A 21806-nucleotide genomic window follows, 5' to 3' on the forward strand; every position below is an offset into this window, starting at 1 on the left:
ACAATTAGACTGATTTTTAGTATAATCTTTTGTTTTTCTTTTGTTAAAATCAGTCCCAATTGTGGCTGATCCACTGGGCCCATTAGATTTAGCAGCACTCTCCACTTGTTCATCATTTTGCCCTTTGGTCAGATAAGACCATGAAGAGAAATCCCCTTTGTGACGTCAAGGTAACAGACTTTTCCTCAAGGTTCAGTGCAACATTTGATCGTCCAACATCAACATGTAAAACACTGTCCATAAAAAGTAAATACCAAAATAAAATGTTTCTGAAGATTAAGCAGCTTCATATTTTTGGACACTAATCTGGTAATTTAATCATTTATATTGTATCATGAAGTAAAATGGTGTATACATGATGATGGATAATATTATTGAGAGTATTACAATTAATCATAAATGGAGACAATATTATTTTTAACTAGACTGGTGACTGCTGCAAAAAGTTTGAGGCAAGCCACGTTGCTGGCCGTTAAACAACTGAAGCACATTTCGAATCGCCTGACGCAGTTGGAATAATCGAGAGGTATAAATTGAAAGGACAAAGAGCTACAAGAGACTCACGGGACCTTATACTAGAATCTGTACAGTATTTTGAATATTCCTTATATTTTACAAAAGTGTAATATCGTCCTATAAATAACTATACACTTTTATTGTGAAAGTCTCACCATGTCCTGGGAGCAGACACCATGGCTGACATTAAAAATGACCTCAATTGGTGCCTGAAGCTGTATACGACCATTTTAAAATCATGTTGCTGTTTCAGGGCTTTTATTTTGAGAAAATGCTATAAAAAGGCTTTTATTTTGAAAGGCCAAAATGCTGTACAAGACTCATAAGACCTTATACTAGAATCTGGAGTTCATGTTGAATATTCCTTCTACTTTAAAAAAATGTAATATCTTTCATTTTATTGTGAAAGTCTGACCATGTCAGAAACCATGGCTGACATTGAAAACAGCCACAGAGTCACTTGCTTTAAATAGCTGAGAATAGTCCCCATGCGTAAGTAGTGGACATTAGGCAGCCAGTCATTCTTAATTACCAACCACAGGCAGCTGTTGCCCTGCTATTGCTTTGTGAGCTGTTGCTATGGTGACCTAAGCCCAGAGTGGGAGGGGGAGTGACACAGCACTTTACACACGCAGAATGGAGAAACTGAGAAAACTTCACCTCACAAAATGGAGGACTACAGAAAAGCTATAAGACCTATCAAAACAATTATTTCACTAACAGTGCCAGGAGGATTCAACAAAGAGACTGTGAAGACTTTGTGAAGATATTCCAAAAAATGAAGAATTGGTGGCGAGTTAGAAACAGCCTTCATTTCTGTTTTTCACCAGAACTCCTGGAGCTCTTTTATAATGGGAGTGAATGAGAGATAGAGCAGCCATTCTCTGTGGGTTTGGCCACCTGGTGGAATAGGTCCTATCAAAATGAGAACAGCATTATCTGAAAGAAGACAAAAATCTCTACTACTTTGATATATAAATTGTTTATATAGCTGAACGTTGACACAAGAGAAGAAAAGAGACAAAAAATTTGAAAAAAGCTGAAGAGCCAACGCTCTCTCCCATACACACCAATGTAAAATTCAGAAAACGCCTAAAAAAACATAAAACGTAAACTGCGATTAAAAAACCGTAAATGATATCAAAAAGCTGAATACAAGACGTGTAGATTAATGCCTTCTGACCCGTTTAAAGGTCGAATGGTGTTTCTAGCTGAAGGTATGCTGACACAGTTAAAGCTCAAAGTGGACAAAGTTGAAGGGGCTTTTAACGTTCTCTCCATTCATTTCTATGTAAAAAAAATTCCGACAAAACCTGGAATATCTCGGAAAATATAAAAGATATCGCCAAAAAAAATAGAAGTAACCGTCTCCTCATCGAGCTGAACGCGACGGTGTTTGAATGAAGTTTCTACGTCGAACGGTGTAGGACTAGACAGCGACCGAAAAACGACAGAATAATAAAAATAAAGAGAAAAAACGAAAAACATACCTGGTGTTTACAAAATGATAAAGGAAACGAGAAAAGAAAGGCCCTTACTCACCTTGAGTCTTTCCACAGAAAATGATATTCAGCCCTAAAAGAAAGAAAAAAAACTGTTGAGAAAAACATAAAAACATGAGAGAACCTGTAACACAGAGAAAAGTGTGGCCCATCTTCACATCCACTGACACTGTCACTCTGCTGCTCTGCTTCTGAGAAATGTCTCTGTCTCACATTAATAATGTCACAGAAAAAAGAAGAGGAAGAGACTGAGAAGCTGCTTTTCTTATTTAGTAAAATGACATCAGAATATTTCTCAGCTCCTCCTCCTGAGTACACCCTGCCTCTTCTTCTTCTGTCTTTTTATACAAACCCACACATCTACAATGGCTTTAACCACAACACACTGACATGTTTAGACTTCCTGCTCACTGCAACAATATATTAGCTTGTCTGCTGTGCAAAGGTTTGTGCCTGGTCATTAAACTCTTCAATTCAAATGTCATTAACAATAACTAAGTAACTATTGCACATCTGTGAAACTTCTGACCATTTATTTTCATTTAATCCCATCACAGTGTAAACTTCATGTCCCTGACACTGTGAACACATGTTCACTGTGTATACTGACATGTACAGCATGTCTTGTATGTGTGGGCTCATTACTTTGCTCAGTGAATTTGACAGAATATATATTGATCTATGTGCTCATTTTATAATGAAACAATAATTGTGAATGACACATGCAAACTTTTCTCCGTGAAACTGTCATGATCCAACTTTAACATATGACAAATAAACAGATCATTTCCCTTCCACAGTGACTAAAGTGCCTGTGTCTCTACAGCTTTAAAGGAAAACACAGGGGTCAGGATCAACACTCAGGAGGTTTTTCTTACTGAGAAAGTCATTTTTGTCAGTTTTCAACAGCAACAGTCACCATGTGATTTAACTGTGTGTTGACACTCAGCTGATGGGCGTTGTGGTCTTTAGGTGAAGCTGCATACTGGGCTGTCTCATTCAGTTCATGGGAAACAGAACAAACACAGCAATGTCTGGTCTTCAGCAACATGATAAACGTCTCAGACTAAAATCAAACAGGGCACAGTTACACTTCTGACTGAGGCTCAGAAATGACAAACAGAATTTCTTTTGTTTTTATCTCATGTCTCAATTTTGATATCAGAAACTAAATGCAAAAACAGGATATTAATGAAAGCAAACCCTGAGAAGAAACAGGCCAATCAGCTGCTTACTAGCCAGAGTTAAAAAACAAAAGTTGTAAACACATTCTTATAAAGAATAATTTTGAATACCCAAATGACAAGTAACATAAGGAAGGGGATGGTCAATATATATTTCTCAAGAAAATAAACCAAGCACGAAAATGTCACACCAATACTTTCCTATCTCTGAATCTAATGAATTATGACATTATGCTGTCACTGTGATATTTTGTAACACAGAAACTAAACCAGGTTTAAAAATCTTTTTAAATAAGTGAACAACAATATCAAAAACTGCACATAATTACAAAATCCATAAAAAAGGTTTTATTTAAAAGGAAATTTAAATCCTTTACATCATCCTGATTTTCACAGGAGACATTCATGAGATCATGTTCTTTGGCTTCTGAAAATCCTGACTGACCTGGTGGTTTTGCTGTGACTTGGGATGTTTTGGCTTTTGCAGCGAACTGTACACTAGGTCAGTTTACACTCAGAGCACTGCCTCACCCTGGGCCGAAGCCTCATCTCTCTCCTGGTGTCCTTTCACATTTTTACACCTGTCACTCTTGCCAATTGAAGGAGCCACATGTAGAACTTGCAAAATGCTGTAGACAGTTTCTACATTATGACTTTGCACAGACCCTATTCCCATCCTCACATCCAGCACCGATGCTTTGTATCAAGACAAAATGTGTAACTGCGTCTGAGAAAGACAATTTAGTGCATGTCTGCTTCCTGTACAAACTCACACCTCTGTACTGGGCTTGACCACAGTTCACTTTAACATGACGCTTCTTGACCTCCACTGCAAATATAAATGGACTGACTCAAATAAAACAGTAAAATGAGAAATCTGTGATGGAAGTGACAATAATTATTACAAGTCCTTTTCTGTGCATGTCTTACCTACACTAAACAGCCTGTACCTGTATAAACTAAATGTATGAATATTTAAACTGTGTGTATAAAAATACTGTATGAGAATGATGACAGGCAGCTTTAACTTTTTTTGTGAAAAACAAGAAAAACAAAAACAAGATCAGGAATGTCAGGAAGGCCAAGGTGTGAAAACTGGACTGGTGTAATCCACTTTTCTGTAGATAAACAGACAAGTTTCTGTTAAGACATTTGATTTCTCTTTAATTAGTAAAATTTAAGCTAAATTTAGCTCAATCTATAAACACTAATGTTCTGTAGATGTGTCTGTTTTCAACAATGTCAAGTAGATTAGTTGTCAGTGCCCAGCTTGAAGAAGGACATTAATAACCACAGTTAATTTGTAATTTTAAAGATCTCTTTTTACAAACAGAGAGAAAAGCAGTTCACTTAAGAACAATGCAAGAATACCAGATTGCAACTTCAGCAGCATATTGTCACATCATCATCTACACATATTTCCCCATATTGTGCACACAACCCAACTTCTGCTCCGATCACAACGCACAAAAAGCGATGTAAATTCTCTGAGAAACAGACAGGAACAAGTGGTCTGTCGAGACAAAAATCTCTTGCAACTTTGGCATAAACACTGTAAACTACTGGCTGCTAAACACTTGGCACAGCCAGCAGAGGCCTGAGAAGAAACAAACTTCAGTACGTGATAATTCAACTCAACTTCACTCCTACAAATCATGTCACTGAATTGATGTTTCATCAGAGTCATCACACTGGAACCTTTATCATCTCTGGTACTTATCTTTCTGCACACAGCAATCAAATCTTTATTTCTAGTATTTGCTAATAAAGAATGAGGAAGAAGATGGTTAAAATGCATTTCACAACCACAAACACCAAGAACAAAGCTTTGTCAAAAACATTTCAATCTCAGACCGGAAACTACAGAACTACTCTCCATGACTAATAACAGCTGAATGCAGAGAGATTAGATAAGTAAAACACAAGGTACCACAGACAGCAGTGTCCTGCAACATGTACCAAGTTAAAAGCACAGCTTAGTTATGCACTGTATGTGGCATGAAGTTATATCATTTAAAACATATTTACAATTAATTCTATTACTACAATTTAGGAAATGCATGCAGAACATTTTTCCCATGGAAGACACTGTTTTAAAAGGCTATATTTATTTTTTATATGTATTTATTGTTTATTTATTGCATTTATTTATTTGTTTTTTGTATTTTTCCTCCCATTTAGGGAAGCACATGACAAAACTCTGAAATGTAATTAACACTTAACACATTTGCCAACACTTCATTTGAAAGGAGAAGTGATGCAATGGCAGCGTAATGATACTGGACAGGAGATATTACAAAAAAAAAAGAGAGAACCAAGCTAGAATAGACACGCTTTACAGCACAACTCAAACATGAATTGGAAGTTCAAAAGTAGATAAACAGTGTGTGGCCAACATGCTCAAAATCAAATGGAGATGTCATCATCACATGATTTCATAATAATCTTTGACTTCCTTTGGCTAATCCAAATATGCTTTCACAGCATCTGAAAAAGTTGTAAAGACAGCTGTAGAAAAGAGACAAAGGAGAGAATAAAAGCCTTTAAATTAAACTGAGTATTTACTTATTAAACGTTGTCAAGTTCATTACTGACATTTTCAGAGCTTCTCATTGATTCATAGACAACACTAACATTTGTCTTGCTAATTAATCCATAATTTGAATTGCTGAGTTAGTAAACAGCCCCAGGTTAAAGTTTAGACCATACCTTTATTTTCTAGCATCTTCAAAGCCTCTTGCTGTTTCATAAACACTCCCATCACCTACAGGTGAGTGATAATGAAAGAAAGAAAAAGTACCAAATATTTGTCAATAAACCAAAGTATTTGCTACAATTTACTCAGATTTCTATACTCTATTGACATGTTTCCCCTGAAGAATCACCTCTGTGAAAAAGTGTTTAGGATTAAACTGTTGGAAAACAACAGAAGACTGACCATGAAGAAGTACGGAGTAAACATGCTGCTGAGATTCATCCTCGTTCACTCTTTGTGTCTGGGTGAACCTGAAACTGTCATGATCCGTATTCTTGACTCCCTGTTTTGGTTTTACTTTGAAGGATCATGACAGGAACTAGTTTTTGTTTTTTGTTCCCTTGACTGTTGCCCCAATTAGTTATTGATTTCACCTGTGCCTTGTTTTGTCCCTCACCTTTTATACCTTGGTTTAGCCACTGTCCTTTGCCAGGTTGTTTGTTAATGCATGGTTTTGAGTCCTGCTAGACATTGTTCGAGCCTGTTGATACACTTGTTTTCTCTTGGATTTTTGATAGTGATGGTCAAGTGAAGCCTCATGAAGCACTGAGGCTTTCCTGACAATTGTGCCGAAAAAGATTCAAAGCTTCGAGACTTCAGTGACGGTGACATCTGGTGGACAACTGAAGACATAGCAACCTCTAAAGAGCACGAATGAAGTACTGGCACTGTTTCAATCCCATGACAGCAGTAAAAGTTCAGACCTCTTGAGATCAAAGTGATCCCAAACTTTAGAACGTCGCTTATTGGTGGGACTCGCCGTGAAACTTGCCAAAATACTCTCACTCTCACTCTCCAAATCCTGAAGCAGAATGATGCATCTTATATAGCTGGTATGGCACCAAACCACTCAAATCTGTCAAACCTGTCAAGCTGTCATTGCCTCAGAATGCATTGAAACGCCATGAGCCAATGACACACACTGAAAGACTATGAGCCAATGAAAAGCTTTGAAACACTTTGAGGCAATGAAGCGCGAAGCGAAACAGTGATGATTTTCGAACGTCATCAGTCACGTGACACTGGTGTTTTGATACAAGCCTCGACACAGTGTTTCGAATCACTCCGCTTCAGGAAGAGTGACACAAGCTCCAGAGCCTCGGTATCATTTGCCCATCACTAGTATTCTGCCTCCTTTTTTTAAATTTAGTTTTCTGGTCTTTTCCCATGTCCTCTGTTCATGTGTCTTTGTCTCATTTCATGTTTTATCCCCTGGTGTTCTCATGCCCTGATTCCCTGTATTCATGCTCTTGTTTCCCTGTGTGTCTGGTGTGGCTCCTTAAGTGTGTGTGACCCAGACCCTCATGCCTTGTTCCCTGATGTCCATGTCTTTGTCCCGTGTTCATGTTTCATATCCATGTGTTTCCCTGCCTTGACCCGTCCCCACTTTGCTAATTGTTTTGTTTCCTGTTTCGCCAGTTCTGTTAAATAAAGTCTTGTTTGAACCTTGAGTACCAGAGTGGGCAATTACTGGTCCTAAAGTAAAGAATAATTCCTCGAAACCTGACAGAAACACGTAGTTTAAAAAGATGCAGTAGTTAGTAGCAGCTGGTAAATTATATTTAGCACTTTATTAAATGTTAACTTGGAGATGAAAAGTGTGTCACACCAACCTGTCACAGCATCGGCCTGTGAAAATGACACATTGATAAATGGGATTGTGTTACAAGTGATTCAAACTCATGCAACTCAAGACCAGAACAGACACAATGCTCAGAGCTAATTAAGAAAGTTGAATTTTCTTGCCACATATTACACAGAAAAATAAGCTTTAAATGCACATAATGAAAGGAACTCCGTCCATGACGAACAACACCTTCTATACAGATATACAACAACATTAATTTATACACATGACATAGTGTTACAGTAGTCAGAGCTCTCCTCTATGTTGTCATGTGTCCCTGTTAAAATGATCAAAGTGTTATTAAAAAAGACTCTTTCATTAGAGAGTGGCAATTATAATAAAAATCACAGTGTCATGTCATTAAACACTGCAGCTTCCAACAGCTTCATGTTGACCAAGTTTCTACTGTACCTGTTCCAGTGTTTCCAAAGCAAAATAAAATCACATAAATAAATGTAAATAATTACAAATAAGACAATGAATATTGGACCTTACACAGAGCAGGAAACATACAACACTAACAAACATGTACCTGTGGTTGAGTTTGGATCCATGTTATAGTAGTCAGAGCTCTCCTTCATGTTGTCATGTGTCCCTGTTAAGAGGATCACATGAAAGTATTAAAAAACACACTCTTTCATTAGAAACTGCCCATATGTTGATCAGAGTTGATACCGTACCTGTTCCAGTGTTTCCAGGGCGTCTGACTGTTTCATAGACACAATCATCACCTACAGGTCAGTGAGAGTCAAAACAAAGTCCCATCAGTCCCTCATGTCTGTGATATTAAGGCAGATTTAAGAGCTTCCTCAGGTCACATGTGGGTTCATGTGACAGTGTTAAAGCAGCAGCAGAGGGGCTGAGGGCACTTCTGTAAAGCTGGACACAAATGGACCAAAACATTTCCTGACGGCTCCTGATCAGAAGCTGAGCGTTAGAAAAAGCTGTGGCAGCGTTCAGAACGAGATGAAGGACTGACCGTGGAGAAGAGAGCTGTATACTGGCTGATTCTCATACTGGCTGACTGCTTGCTCTGTAGCAGAGCTCTGATTGGCTCTTTGACTGAACCTGAAACATGGAGTTTATACAAAGGCATATTAGTGATAATCAGTCAAAGTTGCATTTAATAATGAAACATGTTTCCTGCTGTTTTTAAGATGGAGAACAGTGAAGACAGAGTGTTGTACAAACCTGCTGAAACAGGGAGCTGGAAAAAAGAAAAGACGTGTGATGTCACATGGTTTGTATTGTAAGTTGTTCCTCTGATAATCCACATAATAAATGATGAAGGACTTAAACCTCTTAGATCAGAGGAAAAAGGTCTTACCCCTGGATTGTCTGTAGCAACACAAAACGATCAGAACAATGAGTATGAATCCACAAACCAGCCCAACGATCAGCAGCACAGGAAACACAGAGGTTCCTGATACAGCTACTGGAAACAACAAGATTTAATAAAATATGAACGAACTTCATTTCTTTTACAAAAATCAGAAGACATTTTTTTATATAATCTGATCATGAATAAACCTTCAGTGAGACAAATCTTGAGCTTGTATAGTGATTTGTATTTTCAGCACATCTGAGATTACACTTATTTGAGGAACAAAGAACATGTGACTTTAGGACCTACCATCCAGGTTTTGATGCTGCTGAAATGTGATAAACTTTCATGTGTTTTGTCATCACACAGTAAAAGGACCAAACTCACAAAGTCGACTGTATATTTATACAACGGAGATGTATGATACAGTGAATTAAATCATGTAATGGGATGTTGAAAATAATTCACATGCAGTTATAAAATTAAATTTAAAAAAATGTAATAAAACCTAGTGTGAGTGTGTGAGGTTGTCTGTCTTTGTGTGTCTATATGTGGCCCTGCGACGGACTGGTGACCTGTCCAGGGTGTACCCCTGCCTTTCACCCAAGAGAGAGCTGGGATAGGGTCCAGCAGATCCCCATGACCCTGGCTTTCAGGAAAAAGCAGGCACAGAAAATGGATGGATGTAATAAAACCTACCATGGAAAGTGATGTTGACTGAATTACTGAACTCTCCTGATCCAGACTCACACCAGTACACTGCAGCACTGGACTGTGAAGGGGAGATTTTACATGTGGATCCAGTCATTCTCCCCTTAGAGGGACATGACAGGGACCTGTCCTCAGGAAACCTCCTGACTCTCCACTCAGTAGAGTTTCCCTCACAGCTCAGTGACACAGAGTCAGAGGTGAAGTGCTGCACTCTGTCAGGACTCACTGTGAGAGACGCTGCTGGATCAACATCTGACAACATGACAGAAGGATCAGACCAAGCTCAGACATGAAGATTCAAAATACAGTATTCCTACTCTGATATTTTATTACTGAGGATGAGCTCAAACACTGGACACCAACCAGACCACTGAGCAAACTCTGTTAACTGAACATGTCATGGCTGATAATCTGTATAAACAGTAGGATGAGCTTAAATATCCAGAGGAAAAGTTCTCATTATAAAATTTCAGTTAAACTCTCATGTCTCTCTTTTGTTTCCTCATGTCTGCAGATTAACTGGAAAGGACAGAAAAATCCAGGAAATTCAGCCCAGCCCAGTCCAGTATGTAAAATCATCCAGTTAGCATGAAGCTAATTATTAGTCAACATGAGGATCAGATACTTCATGTTGGTCAGAATCAAAACATGGATGAACTGAGGTGATGACAAAACATCTGCTTCTTAGAAAAGGGCAGAGAAACAAACTGACCTGCAGACCAGACCAACTTCAGTTCACTGTACTGAGTGTAAAACACTGGGTCTCCTCTTCCAGCTCTACACACATATCCTGCTGTGTGTGTCTGACCATGAACCATGTAGGAATCCTGTTCAGTCCCACTGCTGCTTCCAGGTAGCAGCTCATAGCTGTAGGAGTCGCCTGATAGTTTGGGAACAGCCTTATACCAGTAGAACCTCAAACCTGCAGATGGATGTTCAACCTCACAGTTCAGAGTTACTGAGGCTCCAGGACTCAGCCATGATGGAGACACAGTGAGGACAGCTTTGGGTTTATCTATTGGAAACAGATTTTCTCAGGATGAAACATGTTGTTCTATTCAGACTGAATACAATGTCTTACAGAACTGTATGTCACACAACTTATTATAAAATAATAATAAAATACCTAAAATATAATGTCTTATGTATACTTATACATAAGAAATATATATACATATATACTTATGTCTGCTGTTATTTATTTGGGTGAAGCAGTAAAACCAATATACACATACAGGTTGTGCTTTATATTTAAATAGGTTTTTGCTCATTATTAACAGAGAAAATAGTTTTGGTTTTATCTTCAATTAAATATTATTTAATTTGTTATTTAGGCATCAAACTAAATTGTTCAAAAACATTGTTGATTTACTTTCCAGCACGTAAGACACTTGTCCCACTGATGAACAGTCGTCCTGATCATATTGTGACTGATGGTGAAACAGTAAAACTCTGTTATAAAGGATAAAGCTTCACACAATCAATGATTCAGATGAGAACAGAGGAAAGCCCACCACCAGAAGAGAAAAAGATTTTAAACAAAATAAAAAAATATCAAAAAAAAAACCTGTGACATATTATCAGTGTGTGTCAGAGGTGATCTCACAGGGACAAAGCAAAGTTTATACAAAGTTTAAAATGAATAATACAATCAGACAGTACAAGTGGCTGCTGGACAGCTTCAGTTTTCTAAGTAAAAATATTTCCATATCAGAGACGTTTTTGCTGTCATGATGCTGATTGTACTCTCCATTTATGAAACCTGTGACAGCTGAAATAAAATAAACGATAACACTTAGGTTCCTGCTTAATAAACCTGATAATCAGATTAAAAAAAAAAAAAGCTTGATCAACCCCAACATCGATCTTTGAGATCCTTCCTTAATAAAACACATTAAGGACAAGTGGCCTAAAGAGAGCTATAAGATTGTGAGACAAAGTGTTTTGTTTCCTGATTTAGATAAAACACAGTCAAAAGCAACAAGATATTTTCATATGAAAGACACAGATTCATCTTACCTGACACAGTCAGTGTGACGACTTCACTCCACTCTGTCAATAAATAGTCATTTCTACCCCGGCAGCTGTATTTTCCACTGTCAGACTCAGTAGCTGCAGTGATCCTGTATTCATTGTGTGTTGAACGTCTGTCTAACTTGTCTGCTTTCCATTCATACGTCCATTCAGTTCGTCCACCTCCCTGAATCTCACATCTGACAGTGATGGTCTCACCCCTGTATATCAGAGGCCAGTTGGGCTGCAGGGTCACAGTGGCCTCATCTGGAACTGTTCACAGAAAAACACAGTTAGGAAACTAACAGAGACAGAAAATCTACAGAAAAATGTTCATTCTGTTTCTAATGTTAATCATCTTTATTGTCCATAGTGACAATTAGATTTCTGTGATATTAAATAAATAAAATAACGTCAACAAAATCAGTTGAAGTCACAGACAGATGAAAACAGTGTCTTTAAAAAACAACGTAAAGAAACAAAATAACCAAGAAGAAAAGTAACAACTGGGCATCAGGAGCAGAACTTTCTCCAGAGGTAAAAGGACTTTGTCAGCACGTTTTTAAGGAGCAGCAGCTGAAACTCAGCAAACAGAGGGTGACAGCTGTTCTCCAAAATACTACTAGTCTGCACAGACATTTACACAGAGCAGACAGAACAGGCTGTTTGTCCCCCAGTTATTTTGGACAACACTGTGATGATCCTCTGGAGCTGAGTCTTGTTTCTAACATCCAGGTTTCTGTACCAGCAGCTCAGTGAAAATACTGAAACACATTTAGGAAAAGATTCAGCAAAGAATCTTCATGAAACTGATGAAACCAGGAGATTCACTGATATTTAGAACATATAAGAGTAAAGTGTTAGGAAACATCTTTCTGTCAGAGAACCACAGCCTGAGGAGAGAATCTGAAACTGAGCCTACAGAGGGCGACAGTGATCCTCCAAAATGAATTCAATAAAAGGTCCAAAAGTCAGGCCCTTTGTGTTCAGCATTAATAAAGTATGTTATGTTCTTCATGGAATAACAACAAATGCTGAGATGTGGACATGAAGAGCATGTTCAACTTCCAGCACAATTTATCATCAACTTTACAAATGGGAAAATATTTCAGCCATTTTTCCACTGATGTGTGTTCCCGACCAGCTGAACCTCCTTATTCACAACCACAGCCTTTGTCTCATCAACACTCAGCTTAAATCACAATGTTTAATAAGTTATCACACAATCAAATCCACAAACACTGCATGAAGAAGTCACAGGTTTTATCCAGGGTCAGATGGTTAAACATGAATCTGAACAGTATTAATGAAGGAACTTCAGCTTCTCTACTGTGTCTGTTCATCAATTAAAGGATCTGACAAATGTTACATTAATACCATGATCAATATTTAGTTATTGATTTCAAACTTTCACAAAGACATAAAAGTTCCTGGACTTTAGTTTTTCATTCATCATGTTTCATTTTTCATCACACATTGATCTCTTCCACACTTCAGGTGCTTTTTAGTCATTTAAAGGATCCATGTTGTTTTATTCCAGAGTAAATGTGTCAACTCACCAGTTTCCTCAATAGTGATTGGTTCACTTTCAGGTGTGGCAGATCTCTCATTTCTCAGTCCTCTGCAGGTGTAAATTCCTCCTTGTGAGACAGAGACTCTGTTTGATCCATGAGTTTCATTGTAAAAAAATTTATAACTGGTTGAGGTTTTTCTGAACCAGTGATATTTAAAGACAGTAGGGTCCTGCACAGAGCACGTCAGTGTCACGCTGCCTCCTGCTGGTATGACTGTTCTGTCTGCTGTCACAGTGGCCTTGACTCCAGTTTCTGCAAAACCTAGAACAACAACACAAAAGAAAAGGCTGTGGTGTTAGACAGCACTATAAGCCATCATCATCTAAAAACAAAAGATGTAACATAGTACAGATCAGTGTTTGTCCTTCAGAGTTCAGAAATACACCTTAACCTCCTTATTCACAAACACAGTTATTGATTTCAAACTTTCACAAAGACATAAAAGTTCCTGGACTTTAGTTTTTCATTCATCATGTTTCATTTTTCATCACACATTGATCTCTTCCACACTTCAGGTGCTTTTTAGTCATTTAAAGGATCCATGTTGTTTTATTCCAGAGTAAATGTGTAAACTCACTAGTTTCCAGAATAGTGATTGGATCACTTTCAATTGTGATAGATCTCTCATTTCTCAGTCCTCTGCAGGTGTAAATTCCTCCTTGTGAGACAGAGACTCTGTTTGATTCAGTATCTTCATAAAAATCCTTTTTACCGGTTGAGGTTTGTCTGAACCAGTCATATTTAAAGACAGTAGGGTCCTGCAAAGAGCAGGTCAGTGTCACGTGGCCTCGTGCTGGTATGACTGTTCTGTCTGCTGTAACAGTGGCCTTGACTCCAGTTTCTTCTACAGCTACAAAAACAACCAAACAAGAAAATGATGATAATGTAAAGTATTTCCATATTTAAATAACACAATGGAAACAACATATATTTGACATTATACATAATGTTTTGCTGAGGTTTAGCCTGTTTGGTTCCATGTGTTTATGAAATCAGACCAAACAGTAACACACTGACTCCAAACCACAAATGTATTGACAGAAAACATTTTGCTGAATTTAAATGTTGTCTATATGAAGTGAACTAACACAGATGTTTTCATACAGGACACAGGTCTCACTGAATGGTTTAATGTGTTTGATGATAATGTGAAACACGTGTCATGGACTTTGCTGCCACCAGAGCTCAACAACTGAATAACTACAGATTTTGGAGTCTAGTGGTCACAAACACAGAATATACAACACACCAACAATCACTGAAGTTGTTACTTAGACACTTTATATCATTTGTCACACATCTGTATGTGAAGCTTTTATATTGTGATTTCTCTATTTTGATAGTTCAACAGAAAAGGCACTGTGGCAGCCACGTCTCTCCTCAAAGTGAGAGCAGAAATACTTCCTGTCTAACAATTAGACTGATTTTTAGTATAATCTTTTGTTTTTCTTTTGTTAAAATCAGTCCCAATTGTGGCTGATCCACTGGGCCCATTAGATTTAGCAGCACTCTCCACTTGTTCATCATTTTGCCCTTTGGTCAGATAAGACCATGAAGAGAAATCCCCTTTGTGACGTCAAGGTAACAGACTTTTCCTCAAGGTTCAGTGCAACATTTGATCGTCCAACATCAACATGTAAAACACTGTCCATAAAAAGTAAATACCAAAATAAAATGTTTCTGAAGATTAAGCAGCTTCATATTTTTGGACACTAATCTGGTAATTTAATCATTTATATTGTATCATGAAGTAAAATGGTGTATACATGATGATGGATAATATTATTGAGAGTATTACAATTAATCATAAATGGAGACAATATTATTTTTAACTAGACTGGTGACTGCTGCAAAAAGTTTGAGGCAAGCCACGTTGCTGGCCGTTAAACAACTGAAGCACATTTCGAATCGCCTGACGCAGTTGGAATAATCGAGAGGTATAAATTGAAAGGACAAAGAGCTACAAGAGACTCACGGGACCTTATACTAGAATCTGTACAGTATTTTGAATATTCCTTATATTTTACAAAAGTGTAATATCGTCCTATAAATAACTATACACTTTTATTGTGAAAGTCTCACCATGTCCTGGGAGCAGACACCATGGCTGACATTAAAAATGACCTCAATTGGTGCCTGAAGCTGTATACGACCATTTTAAAATCATGTTGCTGTTTCAGGGCTTTTATTTTGAGAAAATGCTATAAAAAGGCTTTTATTTTGAAAGGCCAAAATGCTGTACAAGACTCATAAGACCTTATACTAGAATCTGGAGTTCATGTTGAATATTCCTTCTACTTTAAAAAAATGTAATATCTTTCATTTTATTGTGAAAGTCTGACCATGTCAGAAACCATGGCTGACATTGAAAACAGCCACAGAGTCACTTGCTTTAAATAGCTGAGAATAGTCCCCATGCGTAAGTAGTGGACATTAGGCAGCCAGTCATTCTTAATTACCAACCACAGGCAGCTGTTGCCCTGCTATTGCTTTGTGAGCTGTTGCTATGGTGACCTAAGCCCAGAGTGGGAGGGGGAGTGACACAGCACTTTACACACGCAGAATGGAGAAACTGAGAAAACTTCACCTCACAAAATGGAGGACTACAGAAAAGCTATAAGACCTATCAAAACAATTATTTCACTAACAGTGCCAGGAGGATTCAACAAAGAGACTGTGAAGACTTTGTGAAGATATTCCAAAAAATGAAGAATTGGTGGCGAGTTAGAAACAGCCTTCATTTCTGTTTTTCACCAGAACTCCTGGAGCTCTTTTATAATGGGAGTGAATGAGAGATAGAGCAGCCATTCTCTGTGGGTTTGGCCACCTGGTGGAATAGGTCCTATCAAAATGAGAACAGCATTATCTGAAAGAAGACAAAAATCTCTACTACTTTGATATATAAATTGTTTATATAGCTGAACGTTGACACAAGAGAAGAAAAGAGACAAAAAATTTGAAAAAAGCTGAAGAGCCAACGCTCTCTCCCATACACACCAATGTAAAATTCAGAAAACGCCTAAAAAAACATAAAACGTAAACTGCGATTAAAAAAACCGTAAATGATATCAAAAAGCTGAATACAAGACGTGTAGATTAATGCCTTCTGACCCGTTTAAAGGTCGAATGGTGTTTCTAGCTGAAGGTATGCTGACACAGTTAAAGCTCAAAGTGGACAAAGTTGAAGGGGCTTTTAACGTTCTCTCCATTCATTTCTATGTAAAAAAAATTCCGACAAAACCTGGAATATCTCGGAAAATATAAGAGATATCGCCAAAAAAAATAGAAGTAACCGTCTCCTCATCGAGCTGAACGCGACGGTGTTTGAATGAAGTTTCTACGTCGAACGGTGTAGGACTAGACAGCGACCGAAAAACGACAGAATAATAAAAATAAAGAGAAAAAACGAAAAACATACCTGGTGTTTACAAAAATGATAAAGGAAACGAGAAAAGAAAGGCCCTTACTCACCTTGAGTCTTTCCACAGAAAATGATATTCAGCCCTAAAAGAAAGAAAAAAAACTGTTGAGAAAAACATAAAAACATGAGAGAACCTGTAACACAGAGAAAAGTGTGGCCCATCTTCACATCCACTGACACTGTCACTCTGCTGCTCTGCTTCTGAGAAATGTCTCTGTCTCACATTAATAATGTCACAGAAAAAAGAAGAGGAAGAGACTGAGAAGCTGCTTTTCTTATTTAGTAAAATGACATCAGAATATTTCTCAGCTCCTCCTCCTGAGTACACCCTGCCTCTTCTTCTTCTGTCTTTTTATACAAACCCACACATCTACAATGGCTTTAACCACAACACACTGACATGTTCAGACTTCCTGCTCACTGCAACAATATATTAGCTTGTCTGCTGTGCAAAGGTTTGTGCCTGGTCATTAAACTCTTCAATTCAAATGTCATTAACAATAACTAAGTAACTATTGCACATCTGTGAAACTTCTGACCATTTATTTTCATTTAATCCCATCACAGTGTAAACTTCATGTCCCTGACACTGTGAACACATGTTCACTGTGTATACTGACATGTACAGCATGTCTTGTATGTGTGGGCTCATTACTTTGCTCAGTGAATTTGACAGAATATATATTGATCTATGTGCTCATTTTATAATGAAACAATAATTGTGAATGACACATGCAAACTTTTCTCCGTGAAACTGTCATGATCCAACTTTAACATATGACAAATAAACAGATCATTTCCCTTCCACAGTGACTAAAGTGCCTGTGTCTCTACAGCTTTAAAGGAAAACACAGGGGTCAGGATCAACACTCAGGAGGTTTTTCTTACTGAGAAAGTCATTTTTGTCAGTTTTCAACAGCAACAGTCACCATGTGATTTAACTGTGTGTTGACACTCAGCTGATGGGCGTTGTGGTCTTTAGGTGAAGCTGCATACTGGGCTGTCTCATTCAGTTCATGGGAAACAGAACAAACAGCAATGTCTGGTCTTCAGCAACATGATAAACGTCTCAGACTAAAATCAAACAGGGCACAGTTACACTTCTGACTGAGGCTCAGAAATGACAAACAGAATTTCTTTTGTTTTTATCTCATGTCTCAATTTTGATATCAGAAACTAAATGCAAAAACAGGATATTAATGAAAGCAAACCCTGAGAAGAAACAGGCCAATCAGCTGCTTACTAGCCAGAGTTAAAAAACAAAAGTTGTAAACACATTCTTATAAAGAATAATTTTGAATACCCAAATGACAAGTAACATAAGGAAGGGGATGGTCAATATATATATTTCTCAAGAAAATAAACCAAGCACGAAAATGTCACACCAATACTTTCCTATCTCTGAATCTAATGAATTATGACATTATGCTGTCACTGTGATATTTTGTAACACAGAAACTAAACCAGGTTTAAAAATCTTTTTAAATAAGTGAACAACAATATCAAAAACTGCACATAATTACAAAATCCATAAAAAAGGTTTTATTTAAAAGGAAATTTAAATCCTTTACATCATCCTGATTTTCACAGGAGACATTCATGAGATCATGTTCTTTGGCTTCTGAAAATCCTGACTGACCTGGTGGTTTTGCTGTGACTTGGGATGTTTTGGCTTTTGCAGCGAACTGTACACTAGGTCAGTTTACACTCAGAGCACTGCCTCACCCTGGGCCGAAGCCTCATCTCTCTCCTGGTGTCCTTTCACATTTTTACACCTGTCACTCTTGCCAATTGAAGGAGCCACATGTAGAACTTGCAAAATGCTGTAGACAGTTTCTACATTATGACTTTGCACAGACCCTATTCCCATCCTCACATCCAGCACCGATGCTTTGTATCAAGACAAAATGTGTAACTGCGTCTGAGAAAGACAATTTAGTCCATGTCTGCTTCCTGTACAAACTCACACCTCTGTACTGGGCTTGACCACAGTTCACTTTAACATGACGCTTCTTGACCTCCACTGCAAATATAAATGGACTGACTCAAATAAAACAGTAAAATGAGAAATCTGTGATGGAAGTGACAATAATTATTACAAGTCCTTTTCTGTGCATGTCTTACCTACACTAAACAGCCTGTACCTGTATAAACTAAATGTATGAATATTTAAACTGTGTGTATAAAAATACTGTATGAGAATGATGACAGGCAGCTTTAACTTTTTTTGTGAAAAACAAGAAAAACAAAAACAAGATCAGGAATGTCAGGAAGGCCAAGGTGTGAAAACTGGACTGGTGTAATCCACTTTTCTGTAGATAAACAGACAAGTTTCTGTTAAGACATTTGATTTCTCTTTAATTAGTAAAATTTAAGCTAAATTTAGCTCAATCTATAAACACTAATGTTCTGTAGATGTGTCTGTTTTCAACAATGTCAAGTAGATTAGTTGTCAGTGCCCAGCTTGAAGAAGGACATTAATAACCACAGTTAATTTGTAATTTTAAAGATCTCTTTTTACAAACAGAGAGAAAAGCAGTTCACTTAAGAACAATGCAAGAATACCAGATTGCAACTTCAGCAGCATATTGTCACATCATCATCTACACATGTTTCCCCATATTGTGCACACAACCCAACTTCTGCTCCGATCACAATGCACAAAAAGCGATGTAAATTCTGCGAAACAGACAGGAACAAGTGGTCTGTCGAGACAAAAATCTCTTGCAACTTTGGCATAAATACTGTAAACTACTGGCTGCTAAACACTTGGCACAGCCAGCAGAGGCCTGAGAAGAAACAAACTTCAGTACGTGATAATTCAACTCAACTTCACTCCTACAAATCATGTCACTGAATTGATGTTTCATCAGAGTCATCACACTGGAACCTTTATCATCTCTGGTACTTCTGTTTCTGCACACAGCAATCAAATCTTTATTTCTAGTATTTGCTAATAAAGAATGAGGAAGAAGATGGTTAAAATGCATTTCACAACCACAAACACCAAGAACAAAGCTTTGTCAAAAACATTTCAATCTCAGACCGGAAACTACAGAACTACTCTCCATGACTAATAACAGCTGGATGCAGAGAGATTAGATAAGTAAAACACAAGGTACCACAGACAGCAGTCTCCTGTAACATGTACCAAGTTAAAAGCACAGCTTAGTTATGCACTGTATGTGGCATGAAGTTATATCATTTAAAACATATTTACAATTAATTCTATTACTACAATTTAGGAAATGCATGCAGAACATTTTTCCCATGGAAGACACTGTTTAAAAGGCTATATTTATTTTTTATATGTATTTATTGTTTATTTATTGCATTTATTTATTTATTTTTGGTATTTTTCCTCCCATTTAGGGAGGAAATCCCATTCCCGCACATTGTTTTCTGTTGTAGACAGACTCACAAACCCAGCACACCTCTTTTCCTTCTGAACTGCTGTCCAAAAAGTCATGCAATGATTTTGCAGCCTTTTTCACAGACAAAATATCAAAGATAAGACAAACTATGTCTAGCTGCAGTCCTAGGAACATGACAATATCACCTGTGCCTCCTTGTTCTCCAGTTAATCTAGAACATTTTGATCTCCTTGATCACAGAGCTCTGGCAGAAACACTTCTACAATTAAAATCTATATCATGCTGCCTTGATATTTTACCAACAAATTTTTTTAAAAATGTTTTTAACAGCTTAGCTCCAGATGTATTGCAGATTGTCAATAGTTCTCTTCAGTCAGGGCAGTTTCCCCAGGCCTTAAAAACTGCTGTTATAAAACCTCTTCTTAAAAAGCCTAATCTAGATGCTTCAGCAGTAAGTAACTACAGGCCAATATCAAATCTTCCATTTTTGGGAAAAATAATTGAAAAAGTAGTTTCTCAACAAATTCACAGATTTATGGTGCAAAACAATCTTTTTAATGCACTTCAGTCTGGATTTCGCGCACACCACAGCACCGAGACTGCGCTTATTAAAATTTTAAATGATTTACATTTAAATAATGATGAATCCAAAACCTCTGTTTTAGCACTACTGGATCTCAGTGCTGCATTTGACACAGTTGATCATGATGTGCTGCTTGATAGACTAGAAGCGTGGGTGGGAGTTACTGGCTCAGTGTTAAATTGGCTAAAATCTTACTTACAAGATAGAGACTATTTTGTCTCACTTGGTAACTATGAGTCTGAGTGAACAAAAATGAAATGTGGGGTTCCTCAAGGGTCTATTCTTGGTCCTCTCTTATTCAATATCTACATGCTGCCCCTTGCTCAGATTATGGAATACTACAACATTGACTACCATACCTATGCAGATGACACCCAACTTTATATATCAGTATCATCTCATGATTATAGTCCTCTAATTTTATTATGTGAGTGTATTAATCAAGTCAAAGAATGGATGCGCCAGAATTTTCTCCAGCTCAATACAGACAAGACAGAAGTGATTGTTTTTGGCCCCAAAAATGAATCTTATTGCTAGTTTATAAAGCACTAAATGGTTGTGGACCAAAATATATCCAAGATATATTAGTTCCCTATGAGGTTTCCAGACCCCTCAGGTCATCTGGGACAGGTCTACTGTGTGTTCCCAGAACCAGAACCAAACAAAGTGAAGCAGCATTCAGTCACTATGCTCCTCACTTGTGGAACAAACTTCCTGAACACCTGAGGTCTGCTCAAACTGTCAGCTCGTTCAAATCAGGACTGAAAACTCTGTTGTTTACTGTTGCCTTCGAATAATTGTTCATCCTTGTTTTCTTAATGTGCTTTTATGTCTTATTTTAATTTACTTTACTTGATTTAAATTTATTTTATGTTAAATGTCTTTATTTTTAAATGCTGTTTTCAATGCTTTAATGAAATTATATGCCTTGTAAAGCACTTTGAATTGCGTAGTGTATTAAAGGTGCTATACAAATAAAGTTGTCTTTGCCTTCAGGGAAGCACATGACAAAACTCTGAAATGTAATTAACACGTAACACATTTGCCAACACTTCATTTGAAAGGAGAAGTGACGCAATGGCAGCGTAATGATACTGGACAGGAGATATTACAAAAAAAAGAGAGAACCAAGCTAGAATAGACACGCTTTACAGCACAACTCAAACATGAATTGGAAGTTCAAAAGTAGATACAAACAGTGTGTGGCCAACATGCTCAAAAT

General features: G+C 37.5%; 2 protein-coding genes across 2 annotated transcripts in view; both read right to left on the bottom strand.

Moving 5' to 3' along the window:
• LOC113125193 (titin-like) overlaps nt 1-21806 on the bottom strand; it is a 245017-nt gene that overhangs the window by 29136 nt on the left and 194075 nt on the right. Inside the window, exons 54-55 of the mRNA XM_026298523.2 lie at nt 10332-10534; nt 9745-9871 (exon numbers count right to left, since the gene is read on the bottom strand). Coding sequence (XP_026154308.1) covers nt 9745-9871; nt 10332-10534 — 330 coding nt within the window. The remainder of the gene's footprint in view (nt 1-9744; nt 9872-10331; nt 10535-21806) is intronic.
• Nucleotides 5998-9730, bottom strand: LOC113125198 (uncharacterized). Its single transcript, XM_026298531.1, has 8 exons — nt 9608-9730; nt 8912-9019; nt 8776-8791; nt 8564-8652; nt 8265-8315; nt 8117-8179; nt 7571-7586; nt 5998-6208 (listed from the first exon to the last, which is right to left on the bottom strand). The coding sequence occupies exons 1-8, from the start codon at nt 9714-9716 to the stop codon at nt 6052-6054; spliced, it is 609 nt and encodes a 202-aa protein (XP_026154316.1). The 5' UTR covers nt 9717-9730; the 3' UTR covers nt 5998-6051.

This window comes from Mastacembelus armatus, chromosome 18 (assembly GCF_900324485.2).
Source record: "Mastacembelus armatus chromosome 18, fMasArm1.2, whole genome shotgun sequence".
Lineage (NCBI taxonomy): Eukaryota > Metazoa > Chordata > Actinopteri > Synbranchiformes > Mastacembelidae > Mastacembelus > Mastacembelus armatus.